At 47.9% G+C, this 18783-nt stretch overlaps 1 protein-coding gene across 1 annotated transcript; it reads left to right on the forward strand.

The window, feature by feature from the left end:
• The first annotated feature begins 8925 nt into the window (after nucleotides 1-8925).
• FZD4 (frizzled class receptor 4) lies at nucleotides 8926-18031 on the forward strand. Its single transcript, XM_061204048.1, has 2 exons — nucleotides 8926-9572; nucleotides 11703-18031. Exons 1-2 carry the CDS (start codon nucleotides 9288-9290, stop codon nucleotides 13029-13031), a joined length of 1614 nt encoding a protein of 537 aa, XP_061060031.1. The 5' UTR covers nucleotides 8926-9287; the 3' UTR covers nucleotides 13032-18031.
• The last annotated feature ends 752 nt before the right edge of the window (nucleotides 18032-18783 follow it).

Genomic DNA, 18783 nt, shown 5'->3' on the forward strand with positions numbered 1-18783 from the left:
AGCAGGAGAGGAAGCTGATGGCGGAAGCTGATGTGTAAAGACGGCCCTGTTTGCTGTATAGAGAAGAGACTGCCGATGAGCAGGCCTGTTAGGAGTCAGTTGTGAATGAGGGGTGATAAGGGCTGGGCGGTTGGTGGTGGTGGAGACGGACAGAAGTATTGATAATTCAATACTTTAAGATATACTCTGGAGGGCAAGTGGATTAAATGAGGTCATCAAGGCTTCCCTGGTGGCGCAGTGGTTGAGAATCTGCCTGCTAATGCAGGGGACACGGGTTCGAGCCCTGGTCTGGGAAGATCCCACATACCGCGGAGCAACTGGGCCCGTGAGCCACAACTACTGAGCCTGCGCATCTGGAGCCTGTGCTCCGCAACAAGAGAGGCCGCGATAGTGAGAAGCCCGCGCACCGTGATGAAGAGTGGCCCCCGCTTGCCACAACTAGAGAAAGGCCTTGCACAGAAACGAAGACCCAACACAGCCAAAAATAAATTAATTAATTAATTAATTAATTAAAAAAAAATAGAAAGCCCTTAAAACATTTCATTTGGAGACAAATCAGTAAGCAAATTAAAAAAAAAAAAAATGAGGTCATCTATGTAAAACACCAAGCACAGTGCCTGATATGAAGGGGCTCAATCAAGTGCTTGGATAGATAATAGGATCTGGTGTAGCAGGCCTGTTGCAATTCCATAAGTCAAACAGGAATTTGGCAAATACTTAGGTCACAGAGCAGGTTAGCAAGCTGGTTCAACCACTCATTTATTATGTGCCACTTGGGCAAGTCACATTTGGGACCTCAGTTTCCCCATTCAGAAATGAGGAGTGGACCAGGTGAACTCTAAGGCAGCTGCCAGATCTTACGCCCTATGAGTCTTTTTTTATAGGATGTATCAGTCAGGGTTTGATCGAAGAAGCAGAGTCACTCTGGGTAAGGTAGAATCAAGAATTTATAAAAAGAATCAGACCTTACAAAACTGTGGAAGCCAGTGCAGTACTCTGCAAGGGTACTGGGCCTGAAGTCAGTACAGATCAACCAGGCCTGCAGTCAAGAAGGAAAGCTGGGCAAAAAGTTTGGGAAGTTGAGGGCACACTGGAACCACAGGGACAAACTGGATCCTGTGTCTGTCTCTAACCACCTCTAATCTTGAGGATGCAGGTGACCTGCAAAAGCTCGAGCCCTTGGCCACAGAGTTACTCAAGCACCTGGCCCAGGACTCAGAGAAGCTGAAGGACATAGTGCAGGTCCAGATCCTGCCAGCAAGTCAGCCAGCAGTTAGGGACAACATCCATGAACTGCCACCGTGCCTGGCACCCAACACTGACTTTCAGAGCATAAAGTGCTGCTTCACTTCCACCTCCCCAGTCTCGGGCTAATTTCTCCTGCGGCCAATCCCAATCTAGAACCATGCAAGAAAGGGAATTCTGGAAAATGTAGTTCTACTGTAGCTAAATGGACACAGTACAAAACTACCAGAGTCACTCTCTGTCAACTTGGCAGTCACACACCCTTCTTTTAACCATACTTAACTTCTTATTTATTTATTTATTTGGTTGCACCGGGTCTTAGTTGCCTCACGTGGGCTCCTTAGTTGCAGCATGCGAACTCTTAGTTGCGGCATGCATATGGGATCTAGTTCCCTGACCAGGGATCGAACCCGGGGCCCCTGCATTGGCAGCACAGAGTCTTATCCACTGCGTCACCAGGGAAGTCCCCATAGTTAACTTCTTTTTTTTTTTTTTTTAATTAATTTATTTATTTATATTTTTTTATTTTTGGCTGTGTTGGGTCTTCGTTTCTGTGCGAGGGCTTTCTCCAGTTGCGGCGAGCAGGGGCCACTCTTCATCGCGGTGCGCGGGCCTCTCACCGTCGCAGCCTCTCCCGTTGCGGAGCACAGGCTCCAGACGCGCAGGCTCAGTAGTTGTGGCTCACGGGCTTAGTCGCTCCGCAGCATGTGGGATCTTCCCAGACCAGGGCTCGAACCCGTGTGCCCTGCATTGGCAGGCAGATTCTTAACCACTGCGCCACCAGGGAAGCCCAACCTCTTCTTTTTAAAAAAATTTATTTATTTTTGGTTGTGTTGGGTCTTCGTTGCTGCGTGCAGGCTTCATCTAGTTGCGGTGAGCGGGGGCTACTCTTTGCTGCGATGCGCTGGCTCTTCATTGCAGTGGCTTCTCTTGTTGCAGAGCATGGGCTCTAGGTGCACCGGCTTCGGTAGTTGTGGCTTGCGGGCTCTAGAGCGCAGGCTCAGTAGCTGTGGTGCACAGGCTTAGGTGCTCCGAGGCACGTGGGATCTAGTTCCCTGACCAGGGCTCAAACCCGTGTCCCCTGCATTGGCAGGTGGATTCTTAACCACTGCTCCACCAGGGAGGCCCTTTAACTTCTAAATAAAAATAGCAAAATCATGCTTCCACTTAACATGACCCAACTGTCCCCCATGCAACTGAAAACATAACCCCATCTAAAGTCCCTTTATTCATCTTTGGGTGATAGTCATTCTTTCTCTAGCAGAGTCACACTCTCTTTTGATTATTTTGTTACTTACTTCTGTTGTGGTTATATGTTGCTGAATAACAAACCAACCTAAACCTATAGGCATTGCAACAGACTGAATGTTTGTGTCCTCTCAAAATTCATATGTTGAAATCCCAATCCCCAATGTGTTCGTATTGGAAATGGGGATTTGGGGACGTGATTAGGTCATGAGGGCAGGCACGAATGGGATTAATGCCCTTATAAAAGAGACCCCAGAGAGCTCCCTTGTCCCTTTTGCTATGTGAGGACACAGCGAAAAGGCATCCATCTATGAACCAGGAGGTGGACCCTTACCACTGAATCTACTGGTGCCTTGATCTTAGACTCAGTATCCAGAGCCGGGAGAAATAAATGTCTGTTTATAAGACACCCAGTCTGTGGTATTTTGTTACAGCAGCTCAAATGGACTAAGATAGGCATAAAACAACAACCATGGATTTAGTGTGTCAGGAATTTGGAAAGGCACAGCAAGGATGGTTCTTCTATGCCCCACAATGTCTGGGCCGGGATGACTCAAACAGCTGAGGGTAAGAACAACTGGGCCAGAGAATCCATTTCCAAGATGGCTTCTTCATTCACATTTCTGGCACTTGGCCTGGGATGGCTGAAGGACAGGCTTATCTGGGACTATCAACTGGAAAGCCTATATGTAGCCTCTCCTGCATGGTGGTATCAAGGTAGTTGGACATTACAAGGCTGCTCAGAGCTCTAAAATGAATTTCCCAGTAAATAAGGTAGAAACTGCAAGGCCTTTTATGACGTAGCTTTGGAAGTCACCTAGTGTCACTTACTCCATACTCTATTGGTTGAAGGAGTCACAGCCCCTTCCAGATTCAAGGAAAGGGAACATATACTTTGCCCTTTAATGGGAAGAATGTCGAAGAAATTGAGGCTGTTTTAAAACCACCACCTGGAACGCTGTCTAGTCTAGTTCTTGCTTATCCATAGCAGGTGGCTGGTTCACCCTTTGGTAATTATTTAACACCATTTTTATTCCTGTTCATAGCTCACCTGTATCAAATGATGAGAGTGATGCCTGTGAGAATATTATTACAGGTGCCTTCTTTTCTATGCTTCCCAAGGGCTCTTGGAAATTTACACATGCCTCATAGCTAAGCTCACATTCTAATTTTTCTACAAATGTATCATTTACAGGTGATCCCCTGACTTATAATTCCTTGGCTTGAGATCCCTGCTTACAGCCCGTGTTGTAGCATGTATGATTCCTAATGGCTTTAGCTGACAATAATGAAATGAGTGGTCAACCAGCCAATGAACAGTGATAAGAAAATGTCTTGAGCTGATTTATGAAGTAGAGAAACAGGCTTCTGAATCAAACAACAATTTGGTCAAGACACTTTTCTACCTTAAAAGACTTAGGAATTGGCACAATAAAATAGAAAAGGAGGATAAACGGTTGGCAAAACAACCAAGTTCAGAAGAAAGCTGAAAGCTGTTTTGCAGGAGTGGCTTATAGAATAGACTTGACCATCATTCTGGGACCAGTTAGGTTGTATTTTGGTTGTCACCTATACCCAGCACATAATAAAGGCTCTCTTTTTCTGAAGAACTAGAGCACTTATAGCCTGAACCATTCATTTATTTTATTTTTTTAAATAAATTTATTTATTTATTTTTGGCTGCGTTGGGTCTTTGTCGTTGCGCGCGGGCTTTCTCTAGTTACGGCGAGTGGGGGCTACTCTTCCTTGCAGTGCGCAGGCTTCTCATTGCGGTGGCTTCTCTTGTTGCAGAGCATGGGCTCTAGGTGCGCGGGCTTCAAGAGTTGCGGCACACAGGCTCAGTAGTTGTGGCTCACGGGCTCTAGAGCGCCGGCTCCGTAGTTGTGATGCATGGGCTTAGTTGCTATGCATGGGCTTAGTTGCTCCGCGGCATGTGGGATCTTCACGGACCAGGGCTTGAACCGGTGTCCCCTGCACTGGCAGGCGGATTCTTAACCACTGTGCCACCAGGGAAGTCCCCCATTCATTTATTTATTCAACAAATATCTATTGAGAGCCTTCGTTGGGTCAGGTAGTGTTTCTCTTTGCTGTTCAGCATAGCCTCTGACCTCAGAGGATTGTGAAGGAGACTGAAAAAAACAACAAAAAAACAGAAACAAAGAAACCAAACGTATAATACAGTAAGAGAGCTCAAGAAAAAGCACTTAACTATAAACAAGCTTGTTTCACTCTTGGTCTCATGTCTTAATCTCCTCCAATGTGACTATAAGGTCCTTGAAGGCAGGGACCTCCTTTTATATCTGCATACCACTCAGTACTCAGCTCAGTGACATGTCCACAATGGTTATTTGGACTAAACATCATTAAACATTTGCTAATGGCTTGACTGATAAATACTGAAATGAAACGAGGTTGTGGAGGTATAAAATGTTTGCATTACTTTTTGTCTCCTGCCAAGGTTATTGGTTGCCCATCTGTGCATTAAACCATCACCACCAACAAGTAAGAGTGTCCTCTGTACCATTTTATGCTTGGAAAGAGGAACAACAGGGCTTTGATTCCTTGATACCCAAGAGTTCTATGGTGACTTGATTCTTCTCTGCTAGCTAATGGTGCAACCATGATAAGAAGGGGATTTGGCTCTGCCATTACTTAACCACTTGGGGCCTCTGATTCCTCAACTTTGAGCAAGATTAGTGTTCCCTTCTGCTTTATTCAGTACACATGTTCTTGTTTTATAACTAGTTTGGGTGCAGGGTAAGATGCAGCACCTAGACTGTCCATAAACCCATGGGATGGGGCATTGCTTCTCCCTATGCTTCTGTTGTCCCACCGTAAATTCCCAATCCTTATGAGGTTTTAGTCGCAGTGAATTTTCCCCTCAAAAACCAAACAGGATAATAATGAACCACTTTCTTGCATTTTCTATCAAGACAGCTCTTTGTGAGTTTTAAATGTTCTGTTCAGATTCAAAGAAACTGGTTTCTTCATGAGTGGTTGGAATAAGACTTTTCTTGGAAGCTATTGAATATGGATTAGTTGGATTGTTTCGCAGGAAATAAAAAGCAGGCTCTAGGGTGACTACTTCAGCACTTAATTGGGTTAGCAAAGAACTGCAAATGAGAGGTTTCCCTTAGGAGGGAAAGGATGTTTACAGGCCCCCCCCCACCCCCCTAGGTGGTGGATTTTAACCTAAACGTTAGTCTTCAAATGCAGCCTTTAATTTAGGAACCATTACAAGAATCTATGAGAGCAGAAAATGTCAGGTTGAAAAATTAACACATCACAGGAGTTAATTAGAACCCAGCCTCTCATTAGATGCAAATGGAGAGCCCTCCAACTGCCCAACAGCCCGCTGAAGTCATGTTTGTTGCCGCTCCAAAGTGGCTGCATCGTTATTACTCAGAGAGTGGACTAAGAAGCTGCCCAGGCACTCAGGCCAGAGCCACTAGGGACCCATGGCCTGTCCTTTAGGTTAACAGAAGGTCTATTCCCAAGTCCCTACCTTCTACTCCTCTCCTAAACGCTCTGCGTGTCACAGGGTGGATAGCCTTCTGCCTGGAACTCCCTTGGGGAAGTGTTTTCTGCAACAAAGACAAACATGCCATGCCTGTCACCAGGCGCAGATTGTCGACTGTGTAAACCACTCTGTGAGAGGGAGGCTGAGGAGCTCCAGGCCATTCAGACTTAGTTCTAAGTCGTGGTCTTTGTTTTCTTTCCACATTCAGACTGAAATGTGATTCCCCTGGCTTTCTTTTTTGGAAAATACCTGCGATGAGTTCCATGCCGGGAAAGAAAAGCTGTTGACAGGAAAAGCTTCTGACGGGCAAGGGGCTTTTTCAAGTGCTCTCAAAGGAGACAGTCGCTTCAAGCAGGCTGAGGCAGGGATGCCCGCGCTCTAGGAATAAGAGGTCCAGATCACAAAAGTATCATCTTTAACTATGGATTAGGCCAAGTGTCAAGCAGCTTCCTCTGTAAGAGCAGTGCCATGCACACAGACTTCTGGGCCAGGCAGATATGCATCTGAGTCCTTCTCTGTCACTTACTCTGTGTTCTTGGGCAAACTGCTTAACCTCTCGGAACATCAGTTTTCTCAGGCTGTTGTGTGAAATAAATGACATAATGCATGTAAATTGTATAAAACAGTATCTGGCACAAAGTAAAGGTTCTATATGAGTTATTTGTTATTGACTTAATGGTATTCCTTCACCCAACACCAGTGGGTTCCCTCTGTGTGCCAGGCCCTGTGCGAGGGACAGCTCCTGCTCCTTGACCTCACGGACCCCACTGTTTAATAAATCATGTACACATATCTTTAGCACAAAGCAAGCTCCCCTCCCCTCCCCGCAAGTGCCGTAGGAGAAGTGCCCATCGCACATAGCTCTGCTTTGTCCAGTAGTTCAGAATTCTGCTGATCATCCCCCTTTGGGCAGCCCTCCAAACTCAGCTACCTCTACCTTCAATTTACCCACAATTCTCTCTGTGTGCACTTACACATCGAGTTACAGTTGTCTTTTTTTTTTTTTTTAATTTATTTTTGGCTGTGTTGGATCTTCGTTTCTGTGTGAGGGCTTTCGCTAGTTGTGGCAAGTGGGGGCCACTCTTCATCGCGGTGCGGACGCGCAGGCTCAGTAGTTGTGGCTCACGGGCCTAGTTGCTCCGTGGCATGTGGGATCTTCCCAGACCAGGGCTCTAACCCGTGTCCCCCGCATTAGCAGGCAGATTCTCAATCACTGCGCCACCAGGGAAGCCCCCTACAGCTGTCTTTTTATTCTTTGTCTCCTCCTGTGAGTTCCTACAGGGTGAGAATCATCTATTCATTTGATTCATTCATCTAATCATTTATTCATCTCTGTAGGCCAATGGTCTCATGCATTACTCTGCAGAGATGAATGAGCACCACAGGAGTGGTACAGAGGCCCTTCCAACTTGCATCCAGCCTCTGCCATATGCCAGACTTAGCTGAAATGGGAGGTTATAAACACACATTAAAACTTGGTCCCTGTCATCAAGTCCCTGGAAAACAGTGCTATAAGTGTTGGGCCAAAATACCTCAGGAAGAGAGTAGAAAGCTCTTAACCCAGATCTTCAGACCTGGGCTGCAGAAGATGTCCCACAACAAGAACAATAACCAAGTTATTCGGCGCTTAGGATGTGTCAGTGCGCTCAACGATTTACACGCATTATCTCATTTAACTCAGAACAACTGTGTGGGGGGAGATATGAACTTCCTTATTTTACAGATGGCCAGTCTGAGGCTCCGAGAGGCACACTGGCTTGACCACAGTCCTGCAACGAGTAAATGGCTTAGGAATCCACCTGCTGAGGGTTTTCCCTGGCCCGACTGGAAAGTGGAGAGTGTGGGCTAGCACAAAGCTCCGTCCAAGGAGGGGCGGGTGGGGAGAAGGGCTGGGAGTGAGAGGGAAAAGTTGGATCGAAAAACGGCTGGCATGAGCCCCAGGACTCCCGCAGAAGCAGAATAAGTCAGAAAGAGATGCAGGCTGCAGGGGAGGGATGCCCGGGAGGCTGGGGAAGGGGAGCCCCGGCGGTTGTGCGCCTTCTCAGCCCCCCATGCACAGGTCAAGCTTCTCCCCTCCTGCCCTCTCACCCTCCCAACCTTATTTAGAAACCGTGTCCCCGAGACAGGAAGGGCGGCGGGCCGAGAAGCACGGAGCGTCCCGGTCTCATTTCCTTTCGAATCCCCCTGTGGAATTTCATTTCATACGGTGAGGAAATCGGAGCGCGAGACCGTTGGCTGGTCGGCTGCTCCGGGGCGCCTCCCCCATTCGCGGCTGGAGACAGACAGCTCCCGGGTGCAGGTCAGGCCGAGGCTGGGGGCGGGGAGAGGGGGGCGGGGAGAGGGGGGCGGGCTCCAACCCAAGCAAGTTCGGAGTGAAAATAGCTGCGAGCTCACGCTGTACCAGGCACGGTGCTAAGCATTTTACGCGTTATCTCTAATCCTCCCAAGTCTCTTTACGGATGAGGAAACTGACGCCGAGAGGCTGAGCAATTTGCTCAAGGTCACACAGCCGGATTTAAAGCCACAATCTTTGTAAATCCAAATCCCGTGTTCTTTGTATACGTTTCTCTGCTTGATGGGGAAGTGGCCACGGGCTGAGGTGACAGCTGGAAGAAAAAAAGGAAAAGGGAGCCGACTCCTCTGGGAGCGCTTCTCACCTGGGAGAGAAGGGGCAGGCTGGCCCGGCTGGAGCGTCTCGGCTCCATCCCCGCCTGGCCCCCGAGCGCCGAGAACCGGGTGGGAGGAAAGTGAGAGCCGGGAAGCGGGGCGGAGCGCTACGGGACGGGAGGGAGGGGCGGAGGAGGGGGGCGGGCGGGCGGGAGCCTGACCCTGCCCAGGGCAGAGCGGCCCCGCCCCTCGCTGGCCACGGCGCCCGGCCATTGGAGAGGCGCGCTGTCGGTCCCGTCCCGCCACCGCCCAGCAAACCTCCAGCGCCTCGGAGGGCTCGGGTGGTGAGAGCGGTGCGGCGCTGCGTGCTGGCGGGCTTCGAGGAGACGCTGAGCGGCCGCGGCCGGCGCCGGGTTGGGGACTCGCCGCCTGTAGGCATGACCCTCGCAGTCTGTCCTTCGGCCCCGGCCGGGGGCGTCTAATACCCCACACAGTCGCGCGCAGCTGCTGGAGAGCCCGGCCGCTGCCCCCTCGTCGCCCTTGGCGCCTTATCACACTTCCTTTCCCGGAGCTGGGAGCAGCGCGGGCAGCCGGCTCCCCCGTGCAAACTGGGGGTGTCTGCTGGAGCAGCCCTCGCCACCGCCGCCGCTGCCCCCCGGCTCTGGCCATGGCCTGGCGGGGCGCAGGGCCGCGCGTCCTGGGGGCCCCCGGGGGCGTCGGTCTCAGCCTGCGGCTGCTGCTACTCTTGCTGCTGCTCCTGAGGCCGGCGCGGGGCTTCGGGGACGAGGAGGAGCGGCGCTGCGACCCCATCCGCATCTCTATGTGCCAGAACCTGGGCTACAACGTGACCAAGATGCCCAACCTGGTGGGGCACGAGCTGCAGACGGACGCCGAGCTGCAGCTGACAACTTTCACGCCGCTCATCCAGTACGGCTGCTCCAGCCAGCTGCAGGTGGGCGCCCCTACCCCGGGCGGGACCCCTTGGGCAGGGACGCCCCAAACTAACTCCGTGGAGCCCTTGCCAAGTCGAGCCCCCTGCCCCCTTCCTAAGTCTGAAGGGTATTAACTATCCTGGAGAAGTGATTTCCATTCCCACCCCCACATTTCTGTCCCTTCTCAGGGACTGGAAGCCAAAACATTGTGTAAGTCATCTGGCCTGCGAAAGAACCCACTCTTACACCCCGCCCTTCCGTTTTTCTCCCCTGCCCACCCGTGTCTGGCCAAGCCCCTAACCCCAGTGGAGCTGAGAGTTATCTTTGCCAAGGATTCTGGCCGCCGCTGCTCGGTGGGCGAGTCCCAGGCAGGGCAGCCAGCTGCAACTAAGACTTGGAAGGAGAGATAAGCAGACGGGAACTTCTCCTCCCTCACCGACCTCCTTTCTCCCCCCATATTTTTTGGGTGTGTTATTAAATGAAACACCCCTGCCCCGTTTCTGCAGAATGGCCCCTCGCGTCGTCCTGCATGATTTTAGAGGTCATGCAGTAAGGAATGGCTGCGATGGCTTGAGTTCCTTCTTAGCCTCAGGGTTAAGGGCAGGTTTAGTACTTGAAGGGGGAGAAGATATCACTTGGGAAAAAGACGTTAGTATGGTCAAGCTCCAGAAGGTAGTTTGTGTATTGGAAGTTTTTTGGTTTTCTTTTGTTTGTTTTTGCAGTCATTAAAAATGTTAAAGCTTATGTAATAATATAGAAAATGTTCATCCTACCATAAAAAGTGAAGAATTTGCATATACAGGGTGATTATAATCTTATAACAACAACCAGTTCATTTAAAAAAAAAAAAAAAAAGAACCGAAAGGAAATTTTAAAAAACGTTAACACTGGTTGTGTTTTGATTGGTGAGGCTATGAGTGATTTTTAGAAGTTTAGAAAAGAGAGAAGTTGGGGGAAATAGAGGATTGTTATCCAGACTAAAAGCCTTAGAAATCTGTGGTTCTGGTTGTAACTTTTGAGAGATAAGAAACAGGCAGGCAGCTGACTTACTAGGTGCATGTTTTTACATAGGTCATTTGGAAAGTTGGATTGTGGTTTCAGAAAGATGGTTGGGATTAGACCTGTTGCTGGTAAAATGTCCCTTTGGAAGTTTCAGGACTTTAGAACTAGGTTATAAAAACTTGAGAAAATGATTCTTTAGTTCTCAGTTTGGAAACAGCACATATCCTGACATCAGTGACAATTTTGTTGGTGAAACAGCTTTTGCAGGGATATATATTTTTAATTACATGTATCCTGGGGAGGCAGCCAAGCTGTTTTGAAGGACAGGACTGGATCCCTTTACATGCTGGAAAATAGTTACTTGTAACTCTAGACTTCATAGACAACATCTGTAAGGAGCCAAGCAGACTGTTTATCAATGCTGGAGGAATTGAGGACAGCAACTGGACTCTCCCCTGCTGGTATTGCAGTTTCAGGGACTGAACATTTATATTTTCCTATTGTGCTTCATTATTATTCTTTGAGGAAACCTGGCCAAACAAACCCCTGGTATCCAGAGGCTTCAACCTGCATCCCATCCTTGGATTTTACAGTATCTCAGTGAGGACATTTTCTCTTTCAATATGAGACTGGTTAAAAAAATAATTTTAGGGGATAAAATAGAGAAAGGAGAGAATATTAACATGAGAAAAGCCATATCTACTTTTTTTTTTAACATTTATTTTTACGGTGATAAAGAAATGGGGGTAAAAATAAATCACCCCATCACCCAAAGGACTGAGTCATTTGATTAGTCTGTCCAGCTCTTTCAAATAGTAGCTGAAAGGGGAGGGAGACTCAAAGTCAGCTTTTTAAGGTTTATTTCCCTAAGTGTTGTGCAAAAAGGGATTATGTAATTCTTCGGGTCCCTTTTATATATTTATTTATCTATGTTCTCCTGGAAAGGATTACTAGACCCAAAAGAAGAAAAATGTGCAAGTGATGGATAATTAGGCACATTTGTTTGAGGTCAGAGTCAACAGACACCCCGTAGACTGATTTAAAAGTAGATGCGTACTTTGCCCAGAAGCATTCAAGTCAGTTTTGTGCAAGCCTTTGGTCAAACTTCCAAGTCATTGTTTTCTTTGCTCGTTTCATGACTTTTCCAGTTCTTCCTTTGTTCCGTGTATGTGCCCATGTGCACAGAGAAGGTCAATATCCCCATCGGCCCCTGCGGCGGGATGTGTCTTTCGGTCAAGAGACGTTGCGAGCCTGTCCTGAAGGAATTTGGATTTGCCTGGCCAGAGAGCCTGAACTGCAGCAAATTCCCACCACAGAATGACCACAACCACATGTGCATGGAAGGGCCAGGTGATGAGGAGGTGCCCTTACCTCACAAAACCCCCATCCAGCCTGGGGAAGAGTGCCATTCCGTGGGAACCAACTCTGATCAGTACATCTGGGTGAAGAGGAGCCTGAACTGCGTTCTCAAGTGTGGCTATGATGCTGGCTTATACAGCCGCTCGGCCAAGGAGTTCACCGACATCTGGATGGCCGTGTGGGCCAGCCTGTGCTTCATCTCCACCGCCTTCACTGTGCTGACCTTCCTGATCGATTCTGCCAGGTTTTCCTACCCGGAGCGCCCCATCATATTTCTCAGTATGTGCTATAATATTTATAGCATTGCTTATATTGTCAGGCTGACTGTAGGCCGGGAAAGGATATCCTGCGATTTTGAAGAGGCAGCAGAACCTGTTCTCATCCAAGAAGGACTTAAGAACACAGGATGTGCAATCATTTTCTTGCTGATGTACTTTTTTGGAATGGCCAGTTCCATCTGGTGGGTTATTCTGACACTCACTTGGTTTTTGGCAGCGGGACTCAAATGGGGTCATGAAGCCATTGAAATGCACAGCTCTTATTTCCACATTGCAGCCTGGGCTATCCCTGCAGTGAAAACCATTGTCATCTTGATTATGAGACTGGTGGATGCAGATGAACTGACTGGCCTGTGCTACGTGGGGAACCAAAACCTTGATGCCCTCACGGGCTTTGTGGTGGCTCCCCTCTTCACTTACTTGGTGATTGGAACTTTGTTCATTGCTGCAGGCTTGGTGGCCTTGTTCAAAATTCGGTCGAATCTTCAAAAGGATGGGACAAAGACAGACAAGTTGGAAAGGCTGATGGTCAAGATTGGGGTCTTCTCAGTCCTGTACACGGTGCCTGCAACCTGTGTGATTGCCTGTTATTTCTATGAAATCTCCAACTGGGCGCTCTTCCGGTATTCCGCAGATGACTCCAATATGGCGGTTGAGATGTTGAAAATTTTTATGTCTTTGCTGGTAGGCATCACTTCAGGCATGTGGATTTGGTCTGCCAAAACTCTTCACACGTGGCAGAAGTGTTCCAACAGATTGGTGAATTCTGGGAAGGTAAAGAGAGAAAAAAGAGGGAATGGTTGGGTGAAGCCTGGGAGAGGCAATGAAACTGTGGTATAAGGCTAGCCAGCCTCCATGCTTTCCAGATTTTGAAGGGGGCATGCCAGCATTGCGGTGCAAATGCTACTAAAAGCTTCATGCAGTGAATCTCAGTTTGAACAAGCTAGCAACACTTAAGTGACCCCCATAACCCTCCACCACTCTCCCCCGTCTCCCCCCAGCATCATAAAACTAATGATTTTGCTGCGGACTTTGGAATGATCCAAAATGGAAAAGCCAGTTAGAGGCTTTCAAAGCTGTGAAAAATCAAAACATTGATCACTTTAGCAGGTCGCAGCTTGGAGCGTGGAGGTCCTGCCTAGATTCCAGGAGGTCCAGGGCGATGCTGCTTTTCCCTGCAGGGTGGGATTTGAGCTGTGAGTAGGCAACTTGCAGGGAGAAAGATTGACTTTTTTAACGCTTTAAAAATTTTAAATACTAACTGGGTCTTTCAGATAGCAAAGCGATCTATAAACACTGGAAACGCTGGGTTCAGAGGAGTGTTACAAGAGTTTTATAGTTTGGCTGGTCTAACATAAACATTTTCTGTGGTGTACTGTCTGCTGTTTAGAACTTTGTGGATTGCTCTCCCAAGAGGTGGTGTCAGAATCTTTCAGTGCCTTTGTCATAAAACAGAATTGTTTGAACAAACAAAAGTACTGTACAAACACACATAAGGTATCCAGTGGATTTTTCTTCTCTCTCTTCCTCTTAAATTTCAACAGCTCTGTCCTAGGCTGCTGCTGTTTTCTCCATTTTACGTTAATGACTCAAAAACAGGTATTTTTATAGGAATTTTTGCACTGCAGCATGCCTAATGAGGGGGAAAGGAAGGGTGATTCACTTTCTTGACAATCACTTAATTCAGAGGAAAATGATATTTACCAACTCGACTTACCTTACCCACCCCAGAGACCGACTGCATTGAGCAACGGGGACTTAATATATTTTACTTTGTGTGATTGCATCTATGCAGACGCCAGTCTGGAAGAGCTAAAATGTTAAGTTTCTTGGCAACTTTGCATTCACACAGATTAGCTATGTAATTTGTGTGTGTCAATTACAATTAAAAGCACATTCTTGGACCATGACATAATAGTTACTCAGCTGACTTTAAAGCTATGGTCAGCTTGCATTCTCAGAATGATAGTGCCTTTTTTTTCCTTTAGCATAAGAATGTTATCAGAGTCTGGTCTACTTACCACAATGGACACTTTTTCAATTTTGTAAAGGGAGCTAAGGACAGCTAATCCAACTACTTGGTGCATAATTATTTCCTAGTAATTGGCAAGGGCTCCGTATAAGATTTCCTTGGAGGCAGTGTGGCCTGGAGTATTTATATGTTGCTTAATGAATCTCCAGAATGCCAGCCAGGAGCTTGATTGGTTCATGGGGAATAAAGTGTAGACCATATGAAATGAACTGCAAACTCTAACAGCACAGGTCTTAATTGCCTTTTGCAGAGGTATCCAGAGCTTTTAAAATTTATGCTTTATGTTCCTTGCAAGGGGGTACCCCCTAGCAGACTCTCAAAAGCTGCAATTCTTTTAAAATTGTAACTGGCCTTTCTCCTGACCCGCCTGAGGCCTTCTAATCACCAGATCTCTGGGACAAATTATTGACGATGTCACAGGTTGCTGTCCTTGAAGTTCATACCTGTCTTTGCTTCAGCAACTACCTTGCGATGACTCATTTATTTATTTATTCATGCTCCTCCCCCCTTTAAGACAGGTAGGAAAGCTCTTTTATCACATTTCTTTGTGGAAAACTATTTCCAGGGACTCAAAATTCCAGATAGGAGTTCAAATTCTGGAAATAAGCATGTCTTTTTTTGTTTGAGCTTTATGCCCCCTGGTTTGACATTTTCCTTTCTTCTTTCTCTGTTGTGGTGTGGTTCTTGAGCTGTCTGAGATGAAGATGCACGTAAGGTCTGTTGCATGTTTTGGAAGGCAAAGTCTTGGGGCTTTGGACACAGATGCTAAGTGGGCACCGGTGGCCCCTGCTGTGTGTGCTGAGCCTGAGTACCTTGGCTGGACTCTGGGTCAGGGCTCCAGGAGCATGAGAAATGATCCCCAGAAGGACCAGTTGAACTCCATCTGAGACAGCATCGCCTATGAAATGTAAAATGTGAACGCCCCGTGCTGCTTGCAGATGGTTCCCATAGCTGGCCGGGGCCCTAGAGCATGCACCCAGGGGCAGAGCCTGCCCTTACTCACGCTCCGCTCCAGTGTCTTGGGAGTTGTGCGGAGACTCTGGCCCAGGAAAGGAAAGAAGGACCAGGCAGGGGATTGTAATGCAATTCTCTTCGTAATGTTTCAGTGATCGTGTGAACGTCGCAGCACCTAGCAGAGGGCCCGGCATGGAGAGGGTGCTCAATATTTATGAATAGTAACAAATAAGTAACAATAAGAGTACTTGGGTGAACCTGGACCCCCAAGTTTTGGAGCTTTCTGGGTTGTAACGTGTCTCTTCCATAAATCTCTTGCCTTCACAGGAGAAATATATATTTGATCAGAAGTCGTCATCGGTGCAGAATAGATGAGTAGCCTTGGCAATGTCACAGGCTTATAGGCCGTTGCTTTCACATTCCAGACCATGGAGAGTGTTTACGGTTTTAAGAAAAGAGCTTTGTGGCCGAAGAGTTAGATATCAGTTACCTTGAAACGAATCCATCACCTGTTAAGTTGGTATTGGTTTTAAAAAAGTTAATTATCAGCACATTTATTGAGTGCTAACTGTGTGTAAAGCCCTGTGTTAGGCACCTTAGGGGATGTCAGGGAGGATCAGCTCTGTTCTTCTAACCGACCTGCACTGGGATGCCCCTGGGTCTGCTGAACTTGGCCATTGGTTTCAGGAAGGAGCAGGGGCTACTGAATTGCCATCTGTTCCACTGTCACCATCCCATAAACCTCTTCCTGGGTCTTTCTCCCTTTAACACATCACTTATCCCTTCCCAGGATTCCTTGCAAATCGATTCACAGGGGTTTTGCCAGAAAGCATCAGCTCTGTTTCATGACAGTCTCCGTGGAAATCTCCTAGGAAGATCACAAACATTGGCTACAAGGACATGAACTCTCTACTATGGCTTCGGGAGCAGGCAGTTTAGGGCTTGGGGTGTTCTGGTGACTCGTACAGGTGAATTTGAGGACAGCATCTTGCTAGGGAAAAGGTTAGCGTTCTTTTTCTTTCTCAGAAATCTAGGATAAGTAGGTATAATTATAGCTTCCTACAAAATCCCTTGGCCTCAACAGGGACCAAGGGCACCTCTGTCCAGCCTCCTCTCTGGCAAACTCCTTCCTCCTCCTTCATAAAGGCCACACCTCAGGGCAGAGGAACATGGGAAGAGTGGAACTGGCCAGGACCGCCTGATGGAGCTACTTGGTTGATTCATATCCTTTTTCCTCTATGGAGACCCGTTTCCTGATCTCTGAGACTGCTTCTGATCTGGCAGCTTACTCAGGGACCTGGAACAGGAGAAGCGGTGACACTTTTTATTTCCCTGAGATGCTCTCTGACTTTGCTTTCCCCTGGCCCTCCCTCCCCTGCATCCTCCAAACCTGGAACCTGGGAAACTTCTGTATCTAGGTTCTGAATTGTGATGTTACCAGCACCCCCAGCTCCGTCCTCTCTGGCCCCCCTCAGCCCCCTGGTCACGGAATTCAGTGTTAGGAACCAAGCTGAGGCCTGAGGGTGTAAAGAGAAACTCGACAGCCTCAGCCCTGGAAGGCAGACTCAACTTAAGATTTCACCAGGATGGTGCAAGCCTCGGCTTCTAGCAAGGTGGCCACAACCGCAGTTAGGGGAGAGGGCTGTGGAGCCCAGACTCTGGAAGGAGCCCCCAGAATCGATCTGTTATACATCCTGCATTTCATTCTGTGATGGAGGAGATTGGAGAGAGTTGCTATTCCAGCCCGAGATGTCGAGTCATTGGACTCTGATGGTTCTTTTTGTTCCTTCATTATACTTGGGTTCAGAGTCCCCGTCTGGGTTTGTATTATATCTGGCAAAGGACCCGGGTTCTCATTTTTCTTCTGGGCCTAGGCTGTAGATCTTGGAAACTCCTAGGAGAGCATTTTGCTCCTACCAAGGATCAGATACCAGAGCCTTAAATAATGGATTTTGTTTCACTGCGGCCTGGTTTGAGCTGTCTGCTGCTGCCTCTTGCCACGCACATGTGCAGTGATGGCCCACTGGGTGTTACCTGGAGGGAAGTGAACCCCGGATCTCTCCAATAGGCCTCTTCTCCTTGGTACACCCAGTTGCCTATTCCTGATTTGCCTTGTTTCCCTTCTTCTTTGCATCAGCAAATTCCCAGTATTCACCCAGGCAACTTGTAGAGGGCCTGCTTGGGGTCCTATGAGCCGCGTCCTCCAAGCTTTTGTAGCTCCCTGATCGCCTGCAATATTCAGTACATGACCACTGTCATCCCAGAAGGCTTCCGGGGAGGGGGCGAGAGCCCCTGCCCCTTGGAGGCTGGGTGCATCTGCTGTCCCAGGTGTGCACCTTCCCCCATCCTGCTGAGGGCTCGGGCTGGTATGGCTGAGGGTTTGGGGAGGGGAGGCTGCTTTCCAGGTGTCTCCCCGTGGGGCATCTAGGTGGTCCTGAATTTTTTCCTACCTCACAGGGATGTTGTGAGACTTTAGAAGGAAGGAGGACAAAGGCCCCTTGAGCTCTTTGTAGGAAAGTCAGAATAAATATCAGGTGTGATCTATGCAGAGATGAAATTCGGCCTGCTGGTGAGGCAGACACGCTCGTGCTCTGCGGCTGTTCTCGGGCCCCCGTGCCACCTGAGCTCCGGCCACCTCGAGGCCTACCTGAGGGACTTTCAGATGTTCGACATAGAGGTACCAGGCAGACCCCTCCTACATGCCCTGAACGAATTGCTGAACGTCAGAGGAAATGGACCCTGCTTTTGAGGATGTACAAACGTATGTCTGCATTGATGTCTGTACTGTAAATTTCTAATTTATCACTGTACAAAAATAAATAAATAAATAAACTTTGCTATTTAATTTTTGTATCAAAGGAAAATAAAGTTTTGTTTAGTAGCTGGTGTGTGATTTGGCCTATTCCTGCAGATGTCTGAAAGCCCCTGGGAAGCATGCTTACCCAGCAGTGAGAAATAGAGAATTGGGTTTGCAGGGCAGAGGGAGAGCCTCTTTCCGAGAGCCTCGTTGTCTTTTTTTTTTTTTGCTGGTGCTATTTCCCCCCCCGCCCCCGGGATTTCTCTTGGGTCAGCAAACCCCCGAGATCCAAAGTCAACAGACTTTATCACTACTGTGGTCATCAGTAACACTCAGGTGGTCACATGATGCTTCGGATGTGACTATGGTTCTCAAGCTGTCACCCCATGACACCCCTTTTTGGCATTTATCCAATACATGTAACCATTTTTACACACCTTCCCAGTCCCTTTGACTTAATCTGGCAGCCTGAAAAAAGTTTCCCTATCACTGCTAGAGCTTCAGGCCTCTTGAAAAGGGGAAAGAGAGCTTTTTCTTTTAACTTCAGATTTTCATTAAAAGATTTTTTTATTTTTCTGGTTACAAAATGGCTCTGTTTCGTGTAATAGACATGGGAGTACGTTGTATCAGTCAGCCAGGAAAATGACTTCTTTAGCTAAATTTATAAGTTGGGTGGTCTGTGTCCCCATATCCAGAAAAGTCATCAGACAAAGCAAATTCAAGGCCATTAACAGGACCCTGTCATGGGAGCAAGTAATATTATGGACCACACAGACAAGGGGTAGGGCAGTCACTGCCATTGGAGACGG

This window comes from Eubalaena glacialis, chromosome 10 (genome assembly GCF_028564815.1).
Source record: "Eubalaena glacialis isolate mEubGla1 chromosome 10, mEubGla1.1.hap2.+ XY, whole genome shotgun sequence".
Classification (NCBI taxonomy): Eukaryota; Metazoa; Chordata; class Mammalia; order Artiodactyla; family Balaenidae; genus Eubalaena; species Eubalaena glacialis.